A 20,602-nucleotide genomic window follows, 5' to 3' on the forward strand; every position below is an offset into this window, starting at 1 on the left:
CCAGGATGGCCAGCTTAGGTTTCTGTAGCTTAAAATGTGCATTTTTTTTCTTTTAAAATGCTGTTTCTTGTTACAAAGAATAACTATTTTTAAACTGAAAATAGAGAGCTGTCCGCCATGTCTTTCACACCTCCAGGGGATTAGGACTGGCCCTGTGACACACAGCCATTGACCACCCTGTGGGTAACTGGTCCTTTAGCTGATGCCTTGAGGTTATATACATCATTCCTTTCCATGTGCAAGATCTTTGGATTCAGTCAAGCTCTCAGTTTCAACCCATGGCATTGAAAAGTGCAGGGAATGTCCTTGCTTGGGTGGGTTTTGAACTGAGGAAGCTTATGGTGAGCATAGCAAGGAGCCCAGTGGTGTAGTTCCATTTGGACTGCTGCTGGGATCAGAAAGGGATTTATTTCAGCTGTAGAAAGCTGCAGAGTTGTCTGGGTGTTTTGTGAGACTGGGGTTATTGTCACCAGGTGGGAAGAGGGGAGCAGAGCCTGGAGGAACTGACCACCGCCTCTGTCCTGGCTGGGACGGCTGAGTTGGCTGCTTTGGCTCTGGTCAGCTGGCTCATTAAATTTTGCTGTGGACCTAATGAGACAGAGCTGTGAGTCAGAATCTCAGTAAATGTGTTTCTTAGATGATGGCCCAGCAGGTGCATTGGGTGGCTGATGAGGAGCAACCACTGGCAATAGAGTGGTGTGGCACGGCCAGCCGGGGCTGATGGGCAGTGGGTGAACAGCAGTGCTTTCCAGGGAATGCCCCTTTGCTTTGGCACCGTTCAGCTGCATGAGAGCAGGAGGTGGTGTAGCCCCTCTCTGTGCTGTTGAAAAGCAGTGTCAAGTGCAGGAGAGGCAAGAGCAAGCTGGTGAGCCCCCGTGCCCGAGCTGCAGGAAAAATCTGCACGCTGTTTTTATAAGACTGTTTTTTTTTTTCTTCCCCAACTCTTTGCCTGACTAATTTTAACCAGTGCACAAATACTCCTTTGTACCACTTCCAAGCGAGTGTGTTTTTTGGGGAGAGATTGGTTCTTCCTGATTAACTATTAATAAGAAGAACCGCGAGAGAATAAAGCGCTGAGCAAACACCACGGGAGCGGGTTGCCTGCCCTCTCCCCACCATTAATGATTGACCGGGCTCCGCTCCGGCACGGCTGGGCGATGCCATGGCCTGTGCTGCTGCTGGCCCGGGCTCCGCAAAGGAGCGATACCGGATGCGTGCCGAAACTTCAGCATCAGGGTTTGGTGCTCTCCCTTCCCAGTGGGTAGCGTATGTGAATGCAGTGCTGCTTATTAATGCCATCATGAGAGCTGTGCCCAGCGATGTATTTACAGAATTAATGTTTCTGATAAATAAACTGTGCTGTTGGAGCTGGAAAAACATCTTCTCAGTGAGATAAGCACTCTGAGCTTACCAGAAATGCTTTGTGGACATGATTGAAGCCACTTGTATCCCCAAAGAGAGCAGACCACATTACGATTCTGTAATTTTAGGATAAAATGTATTTTAAAATATGGATTATCAGATGTTATTGAATGATTGTTGACCTCGGATGTTTTCTTAAACTGTGGAAACTTCTGAACAGTGTTTGGGGAATTTTGGAATTATCTCTTTTCTATCTGCTCTCGACCTGTAACCCACAGCTGGATTTTGCAAAGTCATGTGGTAGGGGGGTTAGGTTGCCAGCAGTTGAACGTGTTGCTGTGGGTCTTTCCAAGCATCTGAAAAAGCCAAACATGGTTTATCAGGTGTGAGTACTTGTGGAAAATTGCACAACTTTCAGATGAAAATATTTGCTTTTCAGAAGTAGTGATTTTTTGAAACTGTAAATAGCACCTAATGCTCATTTATCAATGTAGCTCTTGTTATCAGTTAATGGAGGCTTAGCAGTTGTTCTAAGGTAGACATGTATAGTAAATTATATAGTTGTTAATCCTCAATAAATTGGTTTAGTATGTTGAATACGCAGTGGGGAACGTTAATTGAAAATGTTAAAGAAGTCATGGCCTTTATTGATTTACTGAAGAAACACGGTGGTGATGGAAGCAGGAGCAATTTGTTTCATGAGTATTTTGTTTATGAGCAAGGCCTCCAGCCCTCGCCTTAGTGGTTTAAGACACAGTGTGTTTTGCCTTGCGGAGGCAAAATTGCTGAGAAAGAAATTTGCCATCAAATTAGAACAAGGTGAGTTTGCTCTTATGCAGTGAAGGAAACAACTTGTGAGTTTTGGTTTTAGGATATGTCTTTCTCCTGACAGTTGGTAGCGCTTTAATTAAAACAATAAACCCAGAACATACCCCATGGGTGTCTGGGCAGATGAAGGGTGGAGTTTGCTTGTGGGTTAAAAAAACTTCCACATCCTGCTTTTCCTTCCAACTGCTTACCTGTCACAGGTGGCAAAGCAGGATTGCTTTATGTTAAATTAAATATGGTTATTTTTATTTAGATGTCCGTGTGCCCTTTGAAATGTGTTTTTGCTTTGAGGCAATCCTTGCAGCTGGTGGCTCAGTGTGTTTTGGAGAGGATCAGTCTCCTTCAGGCATTGCAGCTTAATAGAACCAGCAAATAAAGTGAAAAATTACTGCAATTAAATACCACCTGCTCTAATCCTTGCAGCATCCCCTATCCCCTGCGTACAATACTGCCTTTGACAGGGCTGTCTTGTTAGGAGCAGAAGAACATGCAATCCTAACGGGAGGATTTGTAGCCACAGTAACTGCGGGCCATGTGGTTGCTACTGGTATTTTTCAGAAGCAGAGAAAGCATTGTTGAATACCTTGTCGTTCGTGCTTTATTTGTCCATCTTCTATTGGTGCAGATCCCTGCTGGCTGCCAGGAAGGGGGAAGGCTGGACATGTCGCCAGGAAGGGCCAAGGCTGTATGTGTCCCCAGCCACTAGTGGTCCCAGGGCTGGCGGAGCACTCTGCAGAGACAAGGGCTCACAATCCTCACCACCATTGAGGCTATTGGATGACTTTCAAGTTATTTCACTTCTCAAAATCCTACTTTACTTTTTTTGGGAGCATGGAGGAGTTGAAATACTGAGAACTCTTGGGTGGACCAAAATCAAGCCCTAGTGAAATAAGTATCTTTATGGCTCTCCTGATGCTGTAGAGGCATAGCAGGAGGTCTGTTAGCACCTGAGTTACCCAAGTGCTTGGCACATAGATTGTGCATGTGTGTGTGATTATGCAGATTAAGTTGAAACCAATCTTCTTTCTTTTTTAAAAAAAAAAAGTAAAACATTTGGGGTGTTTGGAGGAGATGGTCTTCCAAGCAAAATAAGAAAAGGTAGAAAAGAACTTCACTTGAGTTTTGCTAAGGTTATTAAAATAGGAGGAAATAGGATCCTAGGTTTTGTCAAAACAAACTTGTGTAAACTGAACAGGGCCTAAAATAACCTGCCTCTACCCTTTTTAGAGACAAATAAGCCTGTAAGGAGGTGTAGAAGCCCCAGCAGCAGCGTGGTGTTACCTGATGCTCCTGCCGAGGACCTCCCTATCCTTCCCCAGGCACTGAGAGCACGGTCGCTCTTCCCTGCTGTCAGCTGGAGCCAGGGAGCTGACAGCATCGTGTTCTGTACGTTTGCAGCCTCGTGCAAGCAGGCAGCTCTGGTGGTCCCTTACCCAGCTTGTACGTGCAGGTGTCTTTGCGTGGCCTCTGTGTGTTTGTGAGCAGAAAACAGTTGTGAGCACAGAGTGGCAGAGTGGGAGGAAGGGCCAGGGCTGAAAATGTGTCCCTGAGATTTGCTTGAAGATAAGATAGTTCCCTGATTCCTTGAACCATACCAACCACATGCTAAATTAAATTGTAGTCTGGCACAATGCTTCTCAGTGATGTGGTTTTAATTAGTGGCCTTTGCGTTAATGACTGCATGCATCTGCTGGAATCGGCATGGTATTGATTCTTTGGTGATCATGCTACAGGAATTTCCTTTAGACAGTATTGTTGGTCATGACTGAGAGTGATTCATGGTAGAGTTTTCTTGGTGTCTGGATGACCTCTCAAAGTTTGTCTTCGCTGTCAAATTAGCTCATATTATGGCTTGAGGGTTGCCCTTAAGTTGACTCCCTTCTGCACATAAAGCCCCTTACATGAGCAGGCTATTAACCAAAGCTAATATGCTGCTGCTGCTAATTTGAGCAAGGGCATAAGTAAAGCCTGAATGAGCACGTTCGCTTAGCTGCTAACAGGACCTCTCAGTGATGGGGCACAGCTTCACCCACACGGGTGCTGCTTGTCCTTCCCGTGTCCTCTAGAGTCCCCTTCTTCTCTCCAAAGCACTTACAGTAGCAAGCCAAGATGTTGACCTTCCTGGTGCCCTGTGTTTTGTTGCTCTTACCTCCTTTTAGGAGGTCACTGTTGGCGATGCCGGGTGTGGGACATTTCTGTGCCCCAACAGTGCCCCTTCCCTTGTATGCTGGGTGCCTTGCACAGGCAGACTGACCTCCTTGGTGTATGCTGCAAAAGAAGTCACGAGGACTGCTTAATGCAGCCGTAGGCACCCCAGAAATGTGAGCATCCCAGAGGCTGCACAGCCCGGTCGGTCCAGCTATTACTCAGCAGCGTGGGAGCTCATTCTTGAGGCTGACAGAACCCCAACATGTAGCGTTGGGGCAGAGCCCTTCAGTGCATCCTGTGGCAAAGATGTATTTCAGTTCTTTGACCTTCCTGATGGTGGGTCTGGCATGCTGAGTTTGGGAGCTGTGGAACAGAGGTCAGGGTGATGAGGGAGCTGAGGGGTGCAAGAATCTGGTTTCTCTGTCAGTTTAGCAGGTGGATTTAAAGGGAACCCAGGAATGTCAGTGGTGGACTGGGTGAGTGATTCCCCATGTCCGGGCTTTGGCTCCTGGCAGTGCATCAGCCCCTTCAAAGGAACCTGCAAGAAATCCTCTGAAAGGTAATTAAAGGACTGCGTGTCTAGTACGTGGAAGCTCCGTCTGACTCTCATCACTGTGGTGGCTTATGCAACTTATGTAGTGGCCGCTCGTTTTAGAGGGAACTGAAAAAATCCCATTTAAGGGAAGGTGTTGCCTTGCAGTGCAGCTGTGGGGAGCTGGCACTAGCTGCAGTAGCTGTTTGGCTGCTCTTGCCTCAAGGGAGAAGATTTTGGACTTGGCCTGTGCACAAGAAAAAATGGGCTAAAGCTGCTTCTTTCTGTTCTTACAGTCTGTACAACCACCTGAATCCCTGCAGACTCTTTGATCACTTTGTACTTCAGTGTTAAGTAAGCCTCGCATGTCACTGCTTACGAGGACTGTCTGGGAGCTCAAAAGCTTGTTTAAAATAGAAATTCAAGTGTGCTTTCTTCCCTGCACAGCTGTGTACTTTTAGCCTGGGCAGTGTGTTCCCTCTCTTGTTCCTCCGGTCCCCATCCCCAAGCTAATTCAGCTGCGGCCATGCTTTTCATACCCAATCAAGTGTGCATGAGGCCTCCGTTCCAGTGCTGTAAAGCCATCTACAAACATGTGGGAAGAGGATGGTGCCTATTCAGTGAGCTGTGGACTAGGCAGCTATCTTTCGACAGATTAGCCAGAGGAATTCTATTGCAGGGCTCGATTGTTCTGAACCCTCGGCTCCCTTTTGTGCAGGAGCCATGAAAAGTTGTGTTATGACAATGGTTGACAAAGTGTTTAATGAAAGCTGCAGCTGGCAGTGGCAGAACCTTTGAGCCATCCTCCTTTTCTCCAATGCCTGTCATCAAAAGGTGCAGAAACACTTTTGACATAATCTTCCCTACTGACAGATAAATGGTTTTGACAGAAGGGTCGGAAACCTTCACCTTGCTGAATGGAATTCAAGCATCATCATGGTGAGCAGAAACCCAGAGCCACATGTCTGTATATTCCTTTGTCTGGCAAGCCAGCCAGGCACCTCTCTTTTCAAAAGAGAGGTGACTTTTCTCTGCGTTGGCCAAGTTCCCAAAGCAGAGCCAAAACTTCTGTGTGAACTTCCCGTCTACCTTGCACCTTGCCTGAGGAGGCAGGGTTGGCATCTCATGGTTCAAAGAGCTGACTGATCCCTCCTCACTGGCAAGCAGGACTCTTTATGTGACAGCGTTATTACTTTTGGGAGGTAGTTTCAAGGCAGGCTGTATACCTGGTTATATTTAACAAGGCTTTCCTTTCAGCCACTGCAATGTTCAGTGATCCACAGTGCCATTTTCACAATGCTAGCTGAAGGCAAACACTGCTTTCTTATTTAGAGACTGGAATTGATGAATAGACAGAACAGGGGCCTTCCCGTATTGATTTAAGAGGCTCTCAGTTCCAAATCATGGGCATCTTAGTGACAGGAGGGGGAAAACCCTGCATTGTTGGATTAGCCAATATAAGGAAGACTTAAAAAAGCATGTCATGGATAAATAATGTGCAGAGCACTTCTCATGCCATTAAGTCAAATAAAGTTTTTAAAAAAACCCCAAGCTTCAGCCGTGCTTCTATTTGACAGGGAAAAAAACAATCTGAACATGAGGGGCCACTCAAGTTGGTAGCTCTGTTCTGTCTTCTCTGCTCTCTGTAGAAGCTTCAGACCTTTGTAGGCTGCTCCCTTGAACTTACAGCCCAGGCTCTTGTCGAGGATTCATATTGGTTGTCTGAGTTCTGTTTTCTTTCCACGGTTGCCTTGGAGGGATCAAATATCCTCCCATGAGTGATTCAACAGAAACATATACCCATGCAGAGAGCAGTCTGCTTTCTGCATGGGTATGCCTGCATCCGGGCACATCTAACCCTGTATGTAGGTGGGTGACCACGCACCAAAGACATGTTCTCTTGGGACTGGTATAAAACACTGTAGATGCTTTATAGGCTGCTGCTTTGAAGAGATGCCCAGCAGTTGAGATAGCACTCCCCTAAACCATCTCAGCTGACTTGGGAAAGGACAGGGATTTGACTTTGGGTTTTGAGAGCTCTTTTTCTTTGAAGAAGGCATTTTGGAATACTGATGGCAGAAACACTGGCTCAGTGTGAGCCATTGCACTACTGCATGGCATCAGACCAGGGGGCTTCTTGAGTGGGAATGGGTTCTGTGTTATGGGAGAGCAGAAGTGTGAGAGTTTCCAGTGACGGGACAGCTGTGCCCCCAAGCTTGGTGTCGCCAACCAGCCTGCATTGCTGGTCTGCTCAGCTTGGAGAGGCCAAGCTGATGGCGACGTTGCAGCCACTGCAGCACTTCGTGCACTGCTGTACATTTGGGACCCATGCTCAGCGATGAGGGAGCATTGTTGTGCACCCATGACCTCAAGTTTTGAGTTCCCTTCTTTATTTGCATTACTGGAGCCCAACCAAGATTGAGGCCTTATTTCATCAGCATTGGGCAAATCGAGACAATACCTACCTCAATTTTATTTACAGTCTAAATAGACAAGACAGACAAAGGGTGGCTGTGGAAACAAAAGCTCTGGAGAGGTGATGTGACATGACCCGGTCACCCAGCAGGAGATTAAAAGAGCCAGGAATAGATGGAGGTTTCCTGACACCCAGTCCCAATGATCTATCTATTGGAGCATGTTAATTCCTTCTCCCATTTGCATGCTGTGACTAGCATGCCAAATACTGTATAGTGAGGGGAGCTGAGTTCTGGGAAACACATCCTTTGATTGCTAATGCTTCAGGCTAGAAATTCCTGGGCATTTTAATGTAAGTTAAAATACAGCTAATCTCAGAAATTGAGTATCTATTTAATTTCAAATCTCCTGTTTATTTTGCACTGACTCTGTATTTCTAGCTTTCATTTCGCCACCCCACTGATTTTTGAAGAATGTATTGTATGTTTGGTGGGAAGAGCTGGTGGAGGACTGAAGACTTTGGCGTACAAGAAGGTGGAGTTCACATGTGTTTCTGCTGCAACTATTGGAAAGTCTTTCTCTTGCTGGAGTAGGCAAAACGGGCTGTGCTATCCAAAGAGCTGGCTACTTGTGCAATGACTTTGATGTCCGAACTTCTTGAATGGCAGCGACAATAATCAGAAAGTTGTTTTGGACGATGTTAAACCATGGGCATGAAATCCTTTAATTTACAAAGAGCTTTGTTTTTTCACTTGTGAACTTCTGAAGTTCATGTCAGCATCACTCAGTGTTTGAGCGTTGGCTAAGCCAGGGATCGGTTCCATTTGAGAAGTGTAGGGACAATCAGTTTGGTGCCTGTGATTCTCAGTGCTCGATTCATAAAATAACCTCTTAGCCTGTTGCAGAGGAATGTTGTGAGGATAAATACGTACCTTAAGAAATTCAAAGATTTGCAGCAATAGAAGGCATAGAATACATTAAAACAGATGGGTTCATGCACGGTCATGACCGTGATTGTATTTCCCCTTACGGTTTGTCACCAGTATTTCTATGTCAGCTTTATCTTTATTGTGTTGAGCCTATAGGACATTACCTGTTGTATTTTCTTTTTTTGCCTGTACATCAGGCAGGGACAAGCTCCAACCTGATTTTGCTGTGCGGTTAGAAAAAAAAAAGTAGTAATGTAATCTGTGGGCAAATTGCACTTTAATTCGTAATTGAGCTATGAATATGGACTTGGCTTTCAAATGCACTCTGAGTTTAAACTGCAGTTTGACTTTTATTTAGATGAATGCCTTTGAGTTCATAGTGAAATGGATATCTGCTGTAGGCTGGTATTGATTTAAAGGTCTCATGAGTGTTTTAAAAGACAGTAGGGGCTTACAGGACAGCATATTTTAAAACTTAGATGCTTGGTTAGATTTTACACTCCTGTGTAGCTTCAGGTCTAGATTCTGTTAAGAGCCAGCTTGTGTTGTTGATTTGTAGAGCCTTCTTTCACAGCAGGTATTGGCAAAAAATTGAATGTTTCAGGCAAGATGCAAGGAGCTGTCTTCAGAGCTGACTGCTCTGAAATGATAGGGAATGGCGTGAGAACTGTCGAATGGTACCCGTTTGCAGGGGAATGCTTTTGAGGACTTCCCATAAATGAGTTACAGGAGGGCAAGTGATGAATAATTGCTTTTTAGCTTGAAAGAGGTGTTTATCGCTTCCTGCTAATTGTGCGAAGTTGGTGAGCTTTGTAGTCTTTCAAGTCTTGGTATTTGTAAGGTTGCTCTGGGCCTAGATTTCTCTTTGCATTGCCACAAAGTGTAGTGGTTAGTAATTCAAACAGGAGGTCTCCATCCGTACTCTCCTGGCAGCTGCCTGTTTGTGTGTCCCTGAGCTCTTGGGTCATGTAGCGTGGGTAAAAGTTCAGTAGGTGCCTCGGTAACTTAGGTCCTGTTTATCTGTTTGGGCGCCAGACCTGCTTGGGTTCTGCGGGCACAGCTTTGAAACAAAGAAAATATACAAAACAGGGAAGGTTGGCCAGTTTTCTAGTCAGACTGGCTTGGTGGTTTGAATCAGTAGCTGAACGATTGAGGGCTTATCTAGAATCAGGCCATGAATCTTCTGGGTCATGTTCAGAGGTGCAATAGAAGGGTGTAACCTCCCTGCAGAGGAGACAGGAGCGTTGAATTTTACCCAGGATAATATCCTGGAGCAGGGTAAGAATAAAGTCAGTCCCCCTCACAATTTCCTTACAACTTCTGTGGTTGTTTTTCTTGCTGCCACCATCAATTTGGCTCCTCCCTCTTTAGATTACACGCTCACAGGAACATGCCAACCCTGTGTACATCATGTTAATTAGGCCATTTGTTAATTTCTGCATCATTAGTCACATGGTCTTAATTGATCTGTGCTTTCCCAGTAAGTCCCTGGCTGCAGGTTTAACCTGTCGTGAGCGGTGTGCTGATAGTGCAAATCTAGGAGTGGAAACTTTGCTGTTGCGCTGTGCAATGCTACAGCAGAACACAGCAAAGATCTTGCTTTTGGTTTTCAGAGTCACTACTACATTATTGTTATTTTGTCTGTTTGTCCCTAGCAATCCTCACAGTTTGGTCCTTCCAGAACGTTCTGGCTGGCTGTATTTCCAAATGGGGATGTTCTGAGAGGCAGGTCTGCTCTCCCAGAAGGCTGCTTTCAGATAATACAGCACAAGTTATTTACCATCCTCTCCATCAATGAAGTCCTATAATATGATCTAGGTTTAGACTGTCAGGTAGCTGGAAAGCATTGGTTGGGATTGTTGAAGAACAAAGCATGTACCACTGTGTGATCAGCTGAAAGCTGTTATCACACTGATTTTAAAAAAACCCTCAATATTTAGTGATATACTAATAATATCGTATTAGAAAGCATAGACTATATCTTATGTTTGCACATAGTAAGTGTATGCACCTACCTGTGCATGGCTTTGCTTGTAGGTAATAAAAGGTGTATTAAAAAAAATACCCTATGTGAATATAGCTATAAAACATTTAGCAGAAGAGTTGCTGGTTTTTTTTTTCAGTTCAGACTTAAATTTGTCAGGAAATAGCCTATTCATCTGTGATTAGTTTTGTGGTTGTGAATAACCAATTGAAGAATAATAAATGTAATTGTGTAATATAAAGATAAATTAGAACCACGCTAACGCAGAAGCGGGAAGAGCTTAGGGAAAGCTAGATAACATTTTGATCACAAAACTGAAGTAACTTGTGTATTCAGCAGAAAAGTGCTGCCCTGCCACGTTGAAGTGCTCTTGTTAAAAACAAACCCACCCTCCTAGTGCAATCTGGAATAATTAAGATGACTGTGTTTTGCTGAGCACGGTAACTGCAGTATGCTGATCCCACTGTCTTATTTTAACAGAAACCTGAGCTACAACAAGTTGACGGAGATTGATCCTTCTGCCTTTGCAGGGATGTCAAACCTGCAGGAAGTGTAAGTATTCTTTCAAAGGTTTTAGTTCTATTTTGCCAGGGCGGCTTGTGGGCCAGGAGGAGATTGTATATAGTTTCTTAAAACAGTACCTTCCTTTAGCTAACTTGAATGCGCAGATCCAACTTAGTGTGGAGGTGTTTTTTCCTCCTCCATATTGTAGCTGTGCTGGTTTTTGAAATTAATCAATTAGCAGAGCACAACATCCCAGTTAAAACAGCATAGCTGTCACTGGAAATCATTGGAGTTTGCGTCCCTCAGTCTTGTGCAATGCTCCGAGGGAGCAGTTCAGCTAACACACCTGAACATACACACAAAGCTCCTTGCTGAAAGGATAACCCTGAAGCAAGGCAGAACAGCCTGGCTTGTGATACTTGATGCCAACCTTACCCAAATCTCTCAGGAAACAAAGGTGTAGTGTAGTGGATAACAAAGCACTTAACTGTGTCTCCTCCTCTCTGACACTTGTGCTCCTTTTGGAACCAGAACAAATTCTGTTTGAAGTCTGCTAGAAGAGGCTAAAACTGCAGAGCTGTCTTCTGCTTTGGTGGGGGAAGAGAAGGAGCTGGTGGAGGTCTGAGTGGTTGTGCCAGACCTGCCCCCTTGCTGGTAAAATAAACCTTGTTTGGGAAATCACAGGATTTCCTAGCTCCTGATCTGTGTAAAGGCTCAGCAGTTACCCTTGCAGGGCAGCTGTGCTTGTCAGCTATTTGTAGTGATTCCTGGAGCTCTGATTTTGGGTTTTGAAAAGCGAAAGTGACTAAAATTGCAAGCGGTGGGTTGAGGTAATGAGCTCGCATTTGAATGTTGAATCGCTGGCATACTTGAGGTTTGGGCTCTGTTTGAAGAGCTACTGATGCCTCATGGGAAACTGAAAAAACATTTCCTTTCAGAAACAATACTGTGCTCTGTGTATATTGTGCATTTTCTCTTGTCCTCTGTCTGTTTTCATTAAGTGTTGGCTCTGGGGCTTGTGGAGGGGCCAGATCCTGTGATTCTTAAATAGGCAAAAGGATTTGCTACAGCGGGAGTTGTGCCCGACTAACGCCTGCAGGATTGGACCATGGGGATTAATGTAGCGTTTTTCGCCTGCCTGATTGCCCCTGGCTCCCCTGCTTACACTAATAGTAGAGACTTGCTAGGGATCATGATTAAGTGAGGAATATGCATCAGGAGTGCCTGCGGTGCCCTGCAGTCAGTTCATCGTGATCGTCCTAGAGAGCAGGCAGGGAGGGGAGAGAAAGTGATGCAGGTGAGCAAAACCACTGCCTACAGGATCTATTTTCTCAACTTTTCTTTAAACTGTGGAAATCCTTAAATTGCTTTGTGCTTAGAGAAGAGAATCGCAGCCCTGATCCCTTGAGACTTCAGAGTTATCCTAACATGATTGTGGCTTAGCAATAGCTTTTATTTGTGGAAGCGCCTGAAGGCATGTGACTTCAGGGAGCATGGGGCTGGGAACTGTGTATGGCTTCTGATTCCTTAGGTGGGAAGCTCCCTTGTGCAAAGTGCTGTGCACATCACGAGCAGCACAAGCCCTGCACTGAACAGCCAGCTGCTAAAAAAGATGTCAGGGTTCAGGGGAGGTAAGTAACGCAGCCCTCAAAATAATGGCGCAGATAAGAGCTGCTTGCTGTGTCAGAAAGGCAGAGTTAAGGAAAAGGGAGAGAGCTGAGAAGCGAGTAGGAGGGAAAGGGCGCAGTCAGAAATGGGAGACTGGAAAGGAGGCAGAGGTCTGGAGCGAAGCCTGGAAGGCAGGCTCTGGAAAGTGTGAGGGAGAAGCTCTATTAAAAGCCCTATCTACCAATCTTGGTTGCTTTTTGAATAGCAGCTAAACCACAGACCACTGAAATAAACTGCATTTCACAAAGAGAACCACATCTGTACTGCCAGAGCATCTCCTTTCTGAGGTTTTCTTAAGCGCTTTACAAACATTCATGAATAAGCATCATGCTGTGGCATGTCTTGAGAGCAAGTCAGTGTTTTGCTGTGCGCGCTGTGCTGGGCAAACCAAGTCAGCCTCAGGGAAAGAGATTGCCCCGAATAATAGATGCATTGATAAGACCTGAAACCTCCTGTGATGCTTTGAACACTGTGCCTGTGGTTCCTGAGCGTTACAGATGAGGCTGGAAGCTCTGCGTGTGTCTCTGTATGTGAATAATTAGCGCAATACATTGTGAAAACCTGTTTTCCCTTAATTTTAAGAAACCTCTGTAAACCAAAAGATTTAAACTTAAAGCTTATCTTGGATACTGTGTGTTGCTCTACTAAGATGCTAGGAAGTAGTAGCTGTATTTACCCTACCTTTTTTCTCTTTCCCTGGGTTTATGCAGTTGTTTGTGGTGGCTTTTTTAAGAAGCTTTTTTTTGCCTTAAAAGTTTAAGTCTGCATGGGATGAAATTTAGCAGCTCAAAGTCATATGAAAACCCATGATTCTACATGCTCTGAAATAAGTAGCTTTGTGCTGATGGAGGCTCAGGTGGAAGGGGCTTGAGTGTGATGTTGCTTTCCTCCTCTACAACACCTATGTTTTCTCTTGTCTCCTTTGGTGGCTCCCTCTAATGACACCCCTCTGGGATCTGTCCATTCTTGTACCTTGGTGAAAGGGTGGGATGGAGGGTGCTGCTGCGGGATAGGCCCTGTGGTCCTTTCTGGAGTTTGCTCGGGTCATATATGGATCATGGGATCCATGAAAGTTATGGTTGCACTGCTCTCAGGCTTTCCAAGCTTGGTTGTAACAAAGAAGTAGTAACTGTGCTAAAATTCCTCTCCAGACAACTCACCTTTGATTTTCTAAAGTGCCTTTCACTGAAAGCTCTGGAGAGCTGTGCTATTCTTGAGCAGGCTCCATTTCAGCTTGACACCAGCCTGCAACTGGACTGTAAATATTTTATATGGGTGGCCCCCTTCCTCCTCTGCCTTAGCATCCAGAGGCAGTGGGTTTGTGTTGTCAAAGATGAGGGCTGGAAGTTTAAATTTGTTGAGCCTGGCTGATTTGGGTTGTGTTTTTTTCCTTTTTTTTTTTTCTCCTTTATGTGGGAGAAGGGGAAGATGAGAGGGGGAATCCTAGGCAAATACTGAGCTTCGTTGTCTCTTCTGTATTGGCAACTTGTGCCTGTGAGCCAAGAGAGAAGATGAGGTAGAGAACCACTTCTGACATGACAAGAGGCTGATAGATGAAAATCACACTGAAGTCAGAGGAGAGTTTGTCCAGTTGTTAGATGCCGATCAGTGTCAGAGCCACTTTACTGGAGCTAACTGAGGCTGGCAGAGAGTGAGCCTAATTATCCTTCTTCTCCCGTGCTGTTCAAAAAGATGCTCAGTTGAATGTTAATGAAAACATGGCACAAACAGAGGCATTTTAGTGCTCTTTCCAGCTTGCTTTGTACCTTTGAAAGCTCTAGACTGTGCTATAACACGGGCAACAATGAGCTTTTAGTTGCAAAGCAGAGCTCCTTGCTGAATTGCAATGCATCTGGCTTTTTTTCCCTTGCATTTTAAGGTATGGGTGTAATGTCAGAGGCAGAGCCGAGGCTGAGGAAAGCTTTTATCCCAGCGGTGCCTGGAGCTCCTCGTGAAATCAAATATCTTGCCTGCTCTCGGAGGAGTCTGAAGGAAGTTCTGGGATGGATGTATCGCTGCCCTCTCCCACCTGCCAAAAATAGCTTTAAAGGAAAGAAGAGAAAAAAACCCACATGGCTGTTAATTTAGGATGGCCCCAAGTAATGCCCACAGCTTGGTGCACCTCAGCTGTGCTACACAGCTGTGCCACGCTCCCCTGCCTGCCGTGGGGTGCTCTGTGCTCGCTCCCAGATCCTGATGTTTCTGAGATCCCCTCGCAGAGCCCTGCAGAAGGGGAGCGGTTTAAAGGCGGGTGGCAGCAGGAGACCCAGTGAGGCTCTGCCTCCAGCCGTGGCCAGCGGGGTGGCTGGGGGTTCCTGAGGAGCTGCCGCACTGCCCCGCTCGGCTGTAATGGCTTCAGCATGAAGCGGGCAGTGGGGAGCGGGCGAGATGGCTGAGAAATTAGGTAATTTTCAAGCAGCCAGACAAGCGACTGTTACAGTAATTAATTGACTAATTCGCCGTACAAACAAGGGCTCTTTAAACCAAGGAAGAGCCGGTCACATGGCAAGGATCTGTTTTCAGTCAGAACACCACTTCAAACATCAGGCTGTTGAGAGGGACGTTGTTTTTGTACGGCGTTTCCAGGAGTGGCCCCATCTGCCATTGCCATTAGCCCCGGGGGGCCACACAGTGCTCCAGTCACCTGTTTGTGGTGACATTGCTGTGCCCGATGCCAGTTCCGTCTGTGGTGGTGGCTTCCTGGGGCTGCTCCCGCAGGATTTCCAGAGGTTGGCCTGGTGCAGAGGCCCAAGGCCACTGTTTCCCACTGTCATGGCACTGTGCTGGGCCCCACAGCCTGGCCTGGCATGGAGGGGCAGCAGGGGCTGAGGTTTGGGGAGGGAGTTAAGTCCATTGTCCTGCAGCAGGGGGACGCAGCTATGGATGGGATGTGGCTATGGATGCAAATAGTCCCCTGTCTCAGGCTCAGCTCTCCAGTGGCTGGAAACTCAGGCTGATGGAGGGCTGTGGCACAGTGCCTTCCTCAGTGGCAGTTCACTTCGCATGAGGGAGCGGGTGGAAGGGGAAGAAAAGCCTTGCTTTTATAGAGAGAATACTGTGGGACCAGTTATGGTGGCTCGCATTTATTAAAGGATTGGGTTGGGAGGACAGGGTGGGCTGGCAGAGACACTCAGACAAACCTCTTGAGATGGAGACCTCTGCTAAAATGTTGGTGTTCCTCATCCATGCCCCCTGACTCTTTGGGAAGCACCACAGCTGTCCCTTGTTCCTGTGTGCTACTTGCTTCAACAATTAATTTCTGTTTGTTGCAGGCGACTGAACTACAACGAGCTGACTGTCATTCCCTCCCTGGGACCTTCTGCTTCCAGTGTCCGCTCCCTCCACTTGTAAGTCACTGCCACCTCTTGCACCTTTTGATTTTGGGCTGTTGTTTGTTGGGGGGGGTTTAGCAGCTACCAATTGAGAGTTTTGTGTGTGTCACACCTGCTTCTAGTGACTCTTCAGATTTCATTTTCGGGCTTATTGGCATCTTAATTAAGAAGAATCTTTCTGGAGTCTTCCAACTTGCATGAAGTTGAGTTCCATTAATGTTGTGCTTATGGTCAGTGGTAACTTCTGTCAGTAAACTCCACAGGTTAATTGCATATTGAGTAAATTATTTTTTGCACCTACATTTTTGATTGTAACCATTATGTCATACTTGTGCTATTAAAGGAGTATATAATTTTGTTTTCTTTGTTGTACTTTTTTCTTTTTTCTTCCTCTGGCCCTGTTTGATCGTTCCTTCTTTTCTCTTAAAGCCAGAGACCATTCACATTTTAATCTTTCAGGGAGCTCATTCCAGACCGGTTTTTATGTTCTCTTTCAACCTTTTTTCTTCCCTTTTGAGGGAGTGATTGGTGATTGTAAGGCTAGATCTGCAGAAGCTTTGAAGTTCCTAACTTGCCTAGTTTAGCTGCCTGCAGAAGTGTTAGACACCTGAGAGCCCTTGTGTATCTGCCACTGAGGATCTTGGGTTGAGGATGCTGCTGAAGGGAATAAAAAAATTATAATATCAAACTTCTTAGTACCTTAAGAGTGTGGATTTCTAAAATTATTTTTGCGTGTGTCTGCTTGTAATGCACACCGAGGAGGAATTTTGCCGAGGTATGCATGATACCTCCCAAGTTCCTGGGAAGGGGAAGTGGTTAGAGCTAATAGGGACTCCGGCAAAGTGCTTGAACAATTCAGGTGATGGCTTCCAGCATGCATGGCCTTGCAGCCTATACCTGCAGGCAGGTGTCTGTATTTGCCATGGATTTGCTGCTTCTTGTAATGGAAAATGCTTGTGTCTGTACCACCAGGTGATTGGCCTCTCATGCTCAAAAGGCTCTGACTTACTGTAAGACAACCTTCATCCGTTGACTAAAAGTACATTCCTGTTACTTAAATCAGGGACAGAATTGAGTGAAATGAACTGGCACTGTTCCTGGTCTTCCATTAGGTAGTGTTAAAATATGCAAAGCAGAACAGCTCCCTCACTGTCTTAATTCAGTTTAAGACTCTTAGGTTCAAATTGGTGTCCATGTCTTGCTCCTGGCATGAAGTGAGTTTAGCTTTTGTTTGAGATACGGTGCCTTTGATATGGTTCTTGGGCATACCATGTTCCTGCAGAGCTTACGAAGAGCCAAAGTGCTCCTCTGCTATCCATCGGTGCTGGATCTAGCAAGTGTCTCTGTTAAATACGTAAGTAACCACTTCACTTCCTGGGTGGAGGGGTGGCTTGTGTCTCAGCAGTTATCAGACCTGTTACATGTGTCATATGCAGTTGGTGTGAAACCATTTTGTTTGATTTCTGCCTCCTCCTGCAGCCTCTCCCTGCTTGTGTGACCACGTGTGAAGTCTGGATACGTGATCTGGGGGCTGCTGGCTGCAGAGCAGGGTGGTAACTCCCTCCGAATAGGGTCTGTTGTTTAAGGCAGAGTCTCCTGACATGAGAGGCCATCTGCCTGCTACTTGAACTGGGCTTACCAGGCTGCCACAAAACCCAGTGTGTTATGCATTGGGATTCAAAAAACTCCAGATACCCGATTTATAGGTGGAAAGCTTGCACACAATTTACCACCCAGGACATAGTTTTAGGCCTCCAGAATTGGCTTTTCTTTCTCACAGAGTCTATAAATGATCAGAGTTTCACAAACCCCTGTTGTTATTTTTGCTATTAATTTAGCTATTGGCAAAGACCAAATTGCTAGAGCTTTGGGGTTTTTTTTTATTCCTGAAATGAAATAAGCAGTTTGGAAAGGAGGAATAATGGCTGATGGAAGGCAGTAGATTTACAGCTCCTCTGAAATTTCAGAGTGGTGCAGAAGGAAGGGAAAGGTACAAAGCCAAATGATAAAAGGACGGTATTCTAAACAGACCTGCTTAGTATCACTTTCCAGAAATCTGTATTGCTTTCCTCAGCTGCTATGCATAAATAACTCTTGATAGTGGGATTTGTAATGCTGCTGTCATACCTCTGCAAGAAGGATCTCTTTGTTTAGCTTGTTTCTGAGAATGCCACTTTTTTCCCCTTGCATTTCCTTTTAATTTTTATCAGAGGTAAAAATAATCTGAAGAATGTTTTAAAGTACCTGCTTTAATCAATGTTGCTGACTAATTCACATTGGAATGATTTGCTGAGGAAGTGAAGCTTTCTCCATCCTTGGGAGTCTTTAAATCAATTGGATGGCTTCCTAAAAAAGATGGTCCTTTAGTTCAACTTTAGGTTAATGGGCTTGATACAGAAGTTGTTGGGTATAGTTCTTTGGCCTTTTGTAATGTAAAGAATCGGATTATATGGTCATACTGGTTTCTTCTGGCCTTCTAATCTGTGAAGTAATAATTGGGGAGACTGCCAAACCAAACCCAGAGTGAAGACTCATAATGAAGACTGTGTACTAAGAAAATGGTTTATGTTTAAGTATATAGTGTTACAGTGTGTTCTTACTGCTAAAGAAAAATAAATACATTTCCTTTTTTTTTTCAGTGTTTAGAAATGTGTGAAGTGTGTTTACCTCACGAACCTCTGAAGTAGGTTTTGTGTACTGCATGTGGTTAAGTATTTCCAAAGGACTGTGAATATATTATAAAAGCAGTGGTTGTGTATTTGTCAGTCAAAACAGCCCTTTTAAATGAGTTACTTCATCTCCTGCTCTTCCTAAACTGGGGAAGCGACTTTTTCTCCTTTTGGTGCTGGGAGAAAGAAATCTACCATACTGCCAAACTCATTTTTTTCCATAAAGGTTCTTCTAATGAGTTTGCATTCCCTGTTTTTGTTTCCCATACTTGTCTCCATCACATAAAACTTTCTTGACCCGACGTGTGTGTGGACTGTGGGCCAGTTATGTATATATGTAAGCATGTGGGAATCTGTTAGAGAATTCTCAAAGCCTTCTATGAATCTTTGGATGTTTCAGGCTGCAGATGGATGCAGGCGTAACATATGCATCAAACATGCTATGCCCTAATATACTGCCATGAAGTTTAGTTCAGTTTAATTATTCCTTGAAGAGTCAGTCTGTTTGTCTTGCACATTGAAAATACTGCCAAAGTCGTTCATCTCAACAAGACCAAACATATGAGACTTGATAAGGCTTTTAATAGAACAGAAGGGAAAAATAAGCTATGTACGGTTTACCAAATAAAGACAGACATTAAATGCAAACATCTGTGAGTGCGAACAAAAGCCAGGAAATTTAGCTAGGAGTGGGAGAGACTGAGTCTGGATTCGTTCCGAAATTACATCGGAGTAGCTGAGGGGAGAATCTTGCCTGAAATTCCCACAGCATTTGTAATTTAGCTACAGTTCCTAGACTTGGACGTTTGGGAGTTGATGGCAGGATGTTTTCACTGACATGCTCTTGGCTGAGGATTTCCCTTCCCAATGTTCTGCTGCAACTCAAGTGTGTTAACTCTGTAGGCTCTTGAAGACTCTGTTACCTGATCTGGTGGGGAAGAAACCATTTATTTGCAGCAGAACTGAGTCTGTTTATATCCAACTTCCTCACTAACTTGTGTGGAGAGTCTTACCCTTACTAGCATGCCAGGTAAGAGGAAGACCTGAGCTGCTGTCCGCTGTGCATTGGTCTGTTACTGTGGGTTTCCCCACAAACCCCTGTGCAGGCACAAACTCATCACTTACTCTGGGGCCTCTCTGTCACTGCTTCATCTACCTGTGTGTGGGTAAGCCTGTCCTGGAAGGCTTTTGGGATGATGGAGGTGGGTCCTTGTCCTCTGCCCTGGCTCTGAGGTGGCCAGCCTGATTCACTCAGCATCCACCAATTCAGGCACACCAGCGCAGGCTGTTAGACAGCTGTAGAGCTCGGCGGAGAGCCTGCTAGCCAGACCTCTGAAGCAAGCACAGTAAACACAACACAGTCTGTGCCACGTCCTTAGCTGGCTACGAGTTAAGGACTTTAACAGATTAAACACTTAAAACTAACTTTCATTTCTCTCACTGTAAGTCTTTTAAGCCTCCAGCCGTTTAGGAACAAAGGGGATAGTGACCCGTGGCAGTGAGCTGTATGTTAGCAAAGCTGTTTGAGATGCTTTGGCCCCGTGATCTTGTTCTGAATAAGCACAGATAATAAGGAAGTCAGAATAGGGATTTTTGGAGCAAAAGAGTGTGAAATAGGATTAGCTGATTCACAGAGGATGCAATGACACTTGGCAGCATATTTACTGGGCAAAGTGAAATCAATAGGACTGCTCTGCTGCCAAACTGAGCATAAAAGTCTCTTGAAGAAAATCAATCTTCTTTACAGGCTCATTAATGTAAAGATCAATTCACATTAAACTGTAATTAAACAGAGAGGGCTAATAGGAGAAGGGTAAGTGATCTGCTGTGCCAGAGGCAAAACATATCATGTAAAATTTGAAAACTAAATGCATGGAGAATTAGAAACTGGGAGTGGCAGGGAACATGCTAGGTCTGCTTGAAACGACTGGCGAGCTCAGATGCCGATTGGGACAGCATGGTCCTTGTGAAGAGGAGGGAACTCTATGGTATTCCATAACGATGTTGGGGTAAGACAAGTCAAAGACTACAGCCAGTAATTTCTGTGTCAGGAGTAACATTTCCATTTGAATTGCATGATTTCTTGGAGAGCTTTTCCTCTACCTTTTGGGGCTTTCATTGTATTTCTGGTTAAACTAGTCACATTGTTAGTAACGTAACCCTTGTTTCTTGTCTGACTTTGGCTTTAATTTTCATTGTATCTCATTAGACCTTTGTACTGGTTTAGAGTT

The 20,602-nt window shown here is 45.0% G+C and overlaps 1 protein-coding gene across 1 annotated transcript in view; it reads left to right on the forward strand.

Annotated features, from left to right (window-relative positions):
* Positions 1–8,869: 8,869 nt before the first annotated feature.
* LRIG1 (leucine rich repeats and immunoglobulin like domains 1) overlaps positions 8,870–20,602 on the forward strand; it is a 55,940-nt gene continuing 44,207 nt past the window's right edge. Inside the window, exons 1-3 of the mRNA XM_009991776.2 lie at positions 8,870–8,874; positions 10,679–10,750; positions 15,643–15,717. Of these exons, the coding sequence (XP_009990078.2) occupies positions 8,870–8,874; positions 10,679–10,750; positions 15,643–15,717 (152 nt within the window). The remainder of the gene's footprint in view (positions 8,875–10,678; positions 10,751–15,642; positions 15,718–20,602) is intronic.

This window comes from Tauraco erythrolophus, chromosome 12 (genome assembly GCF_009769465.1).
Source record: "Tauraco erythrolophus isolate bTauEry1 chromosome 12, bTauEry1.pri, whole genome shotgun sequence".
In the NCBI taxonomy this organism is placed as follows: Eukaryota; Metazoa; Chordata; class Aves; order Musophagiformes; family Musophagidae; genus Tauraco; species Tauraco erythrolophus.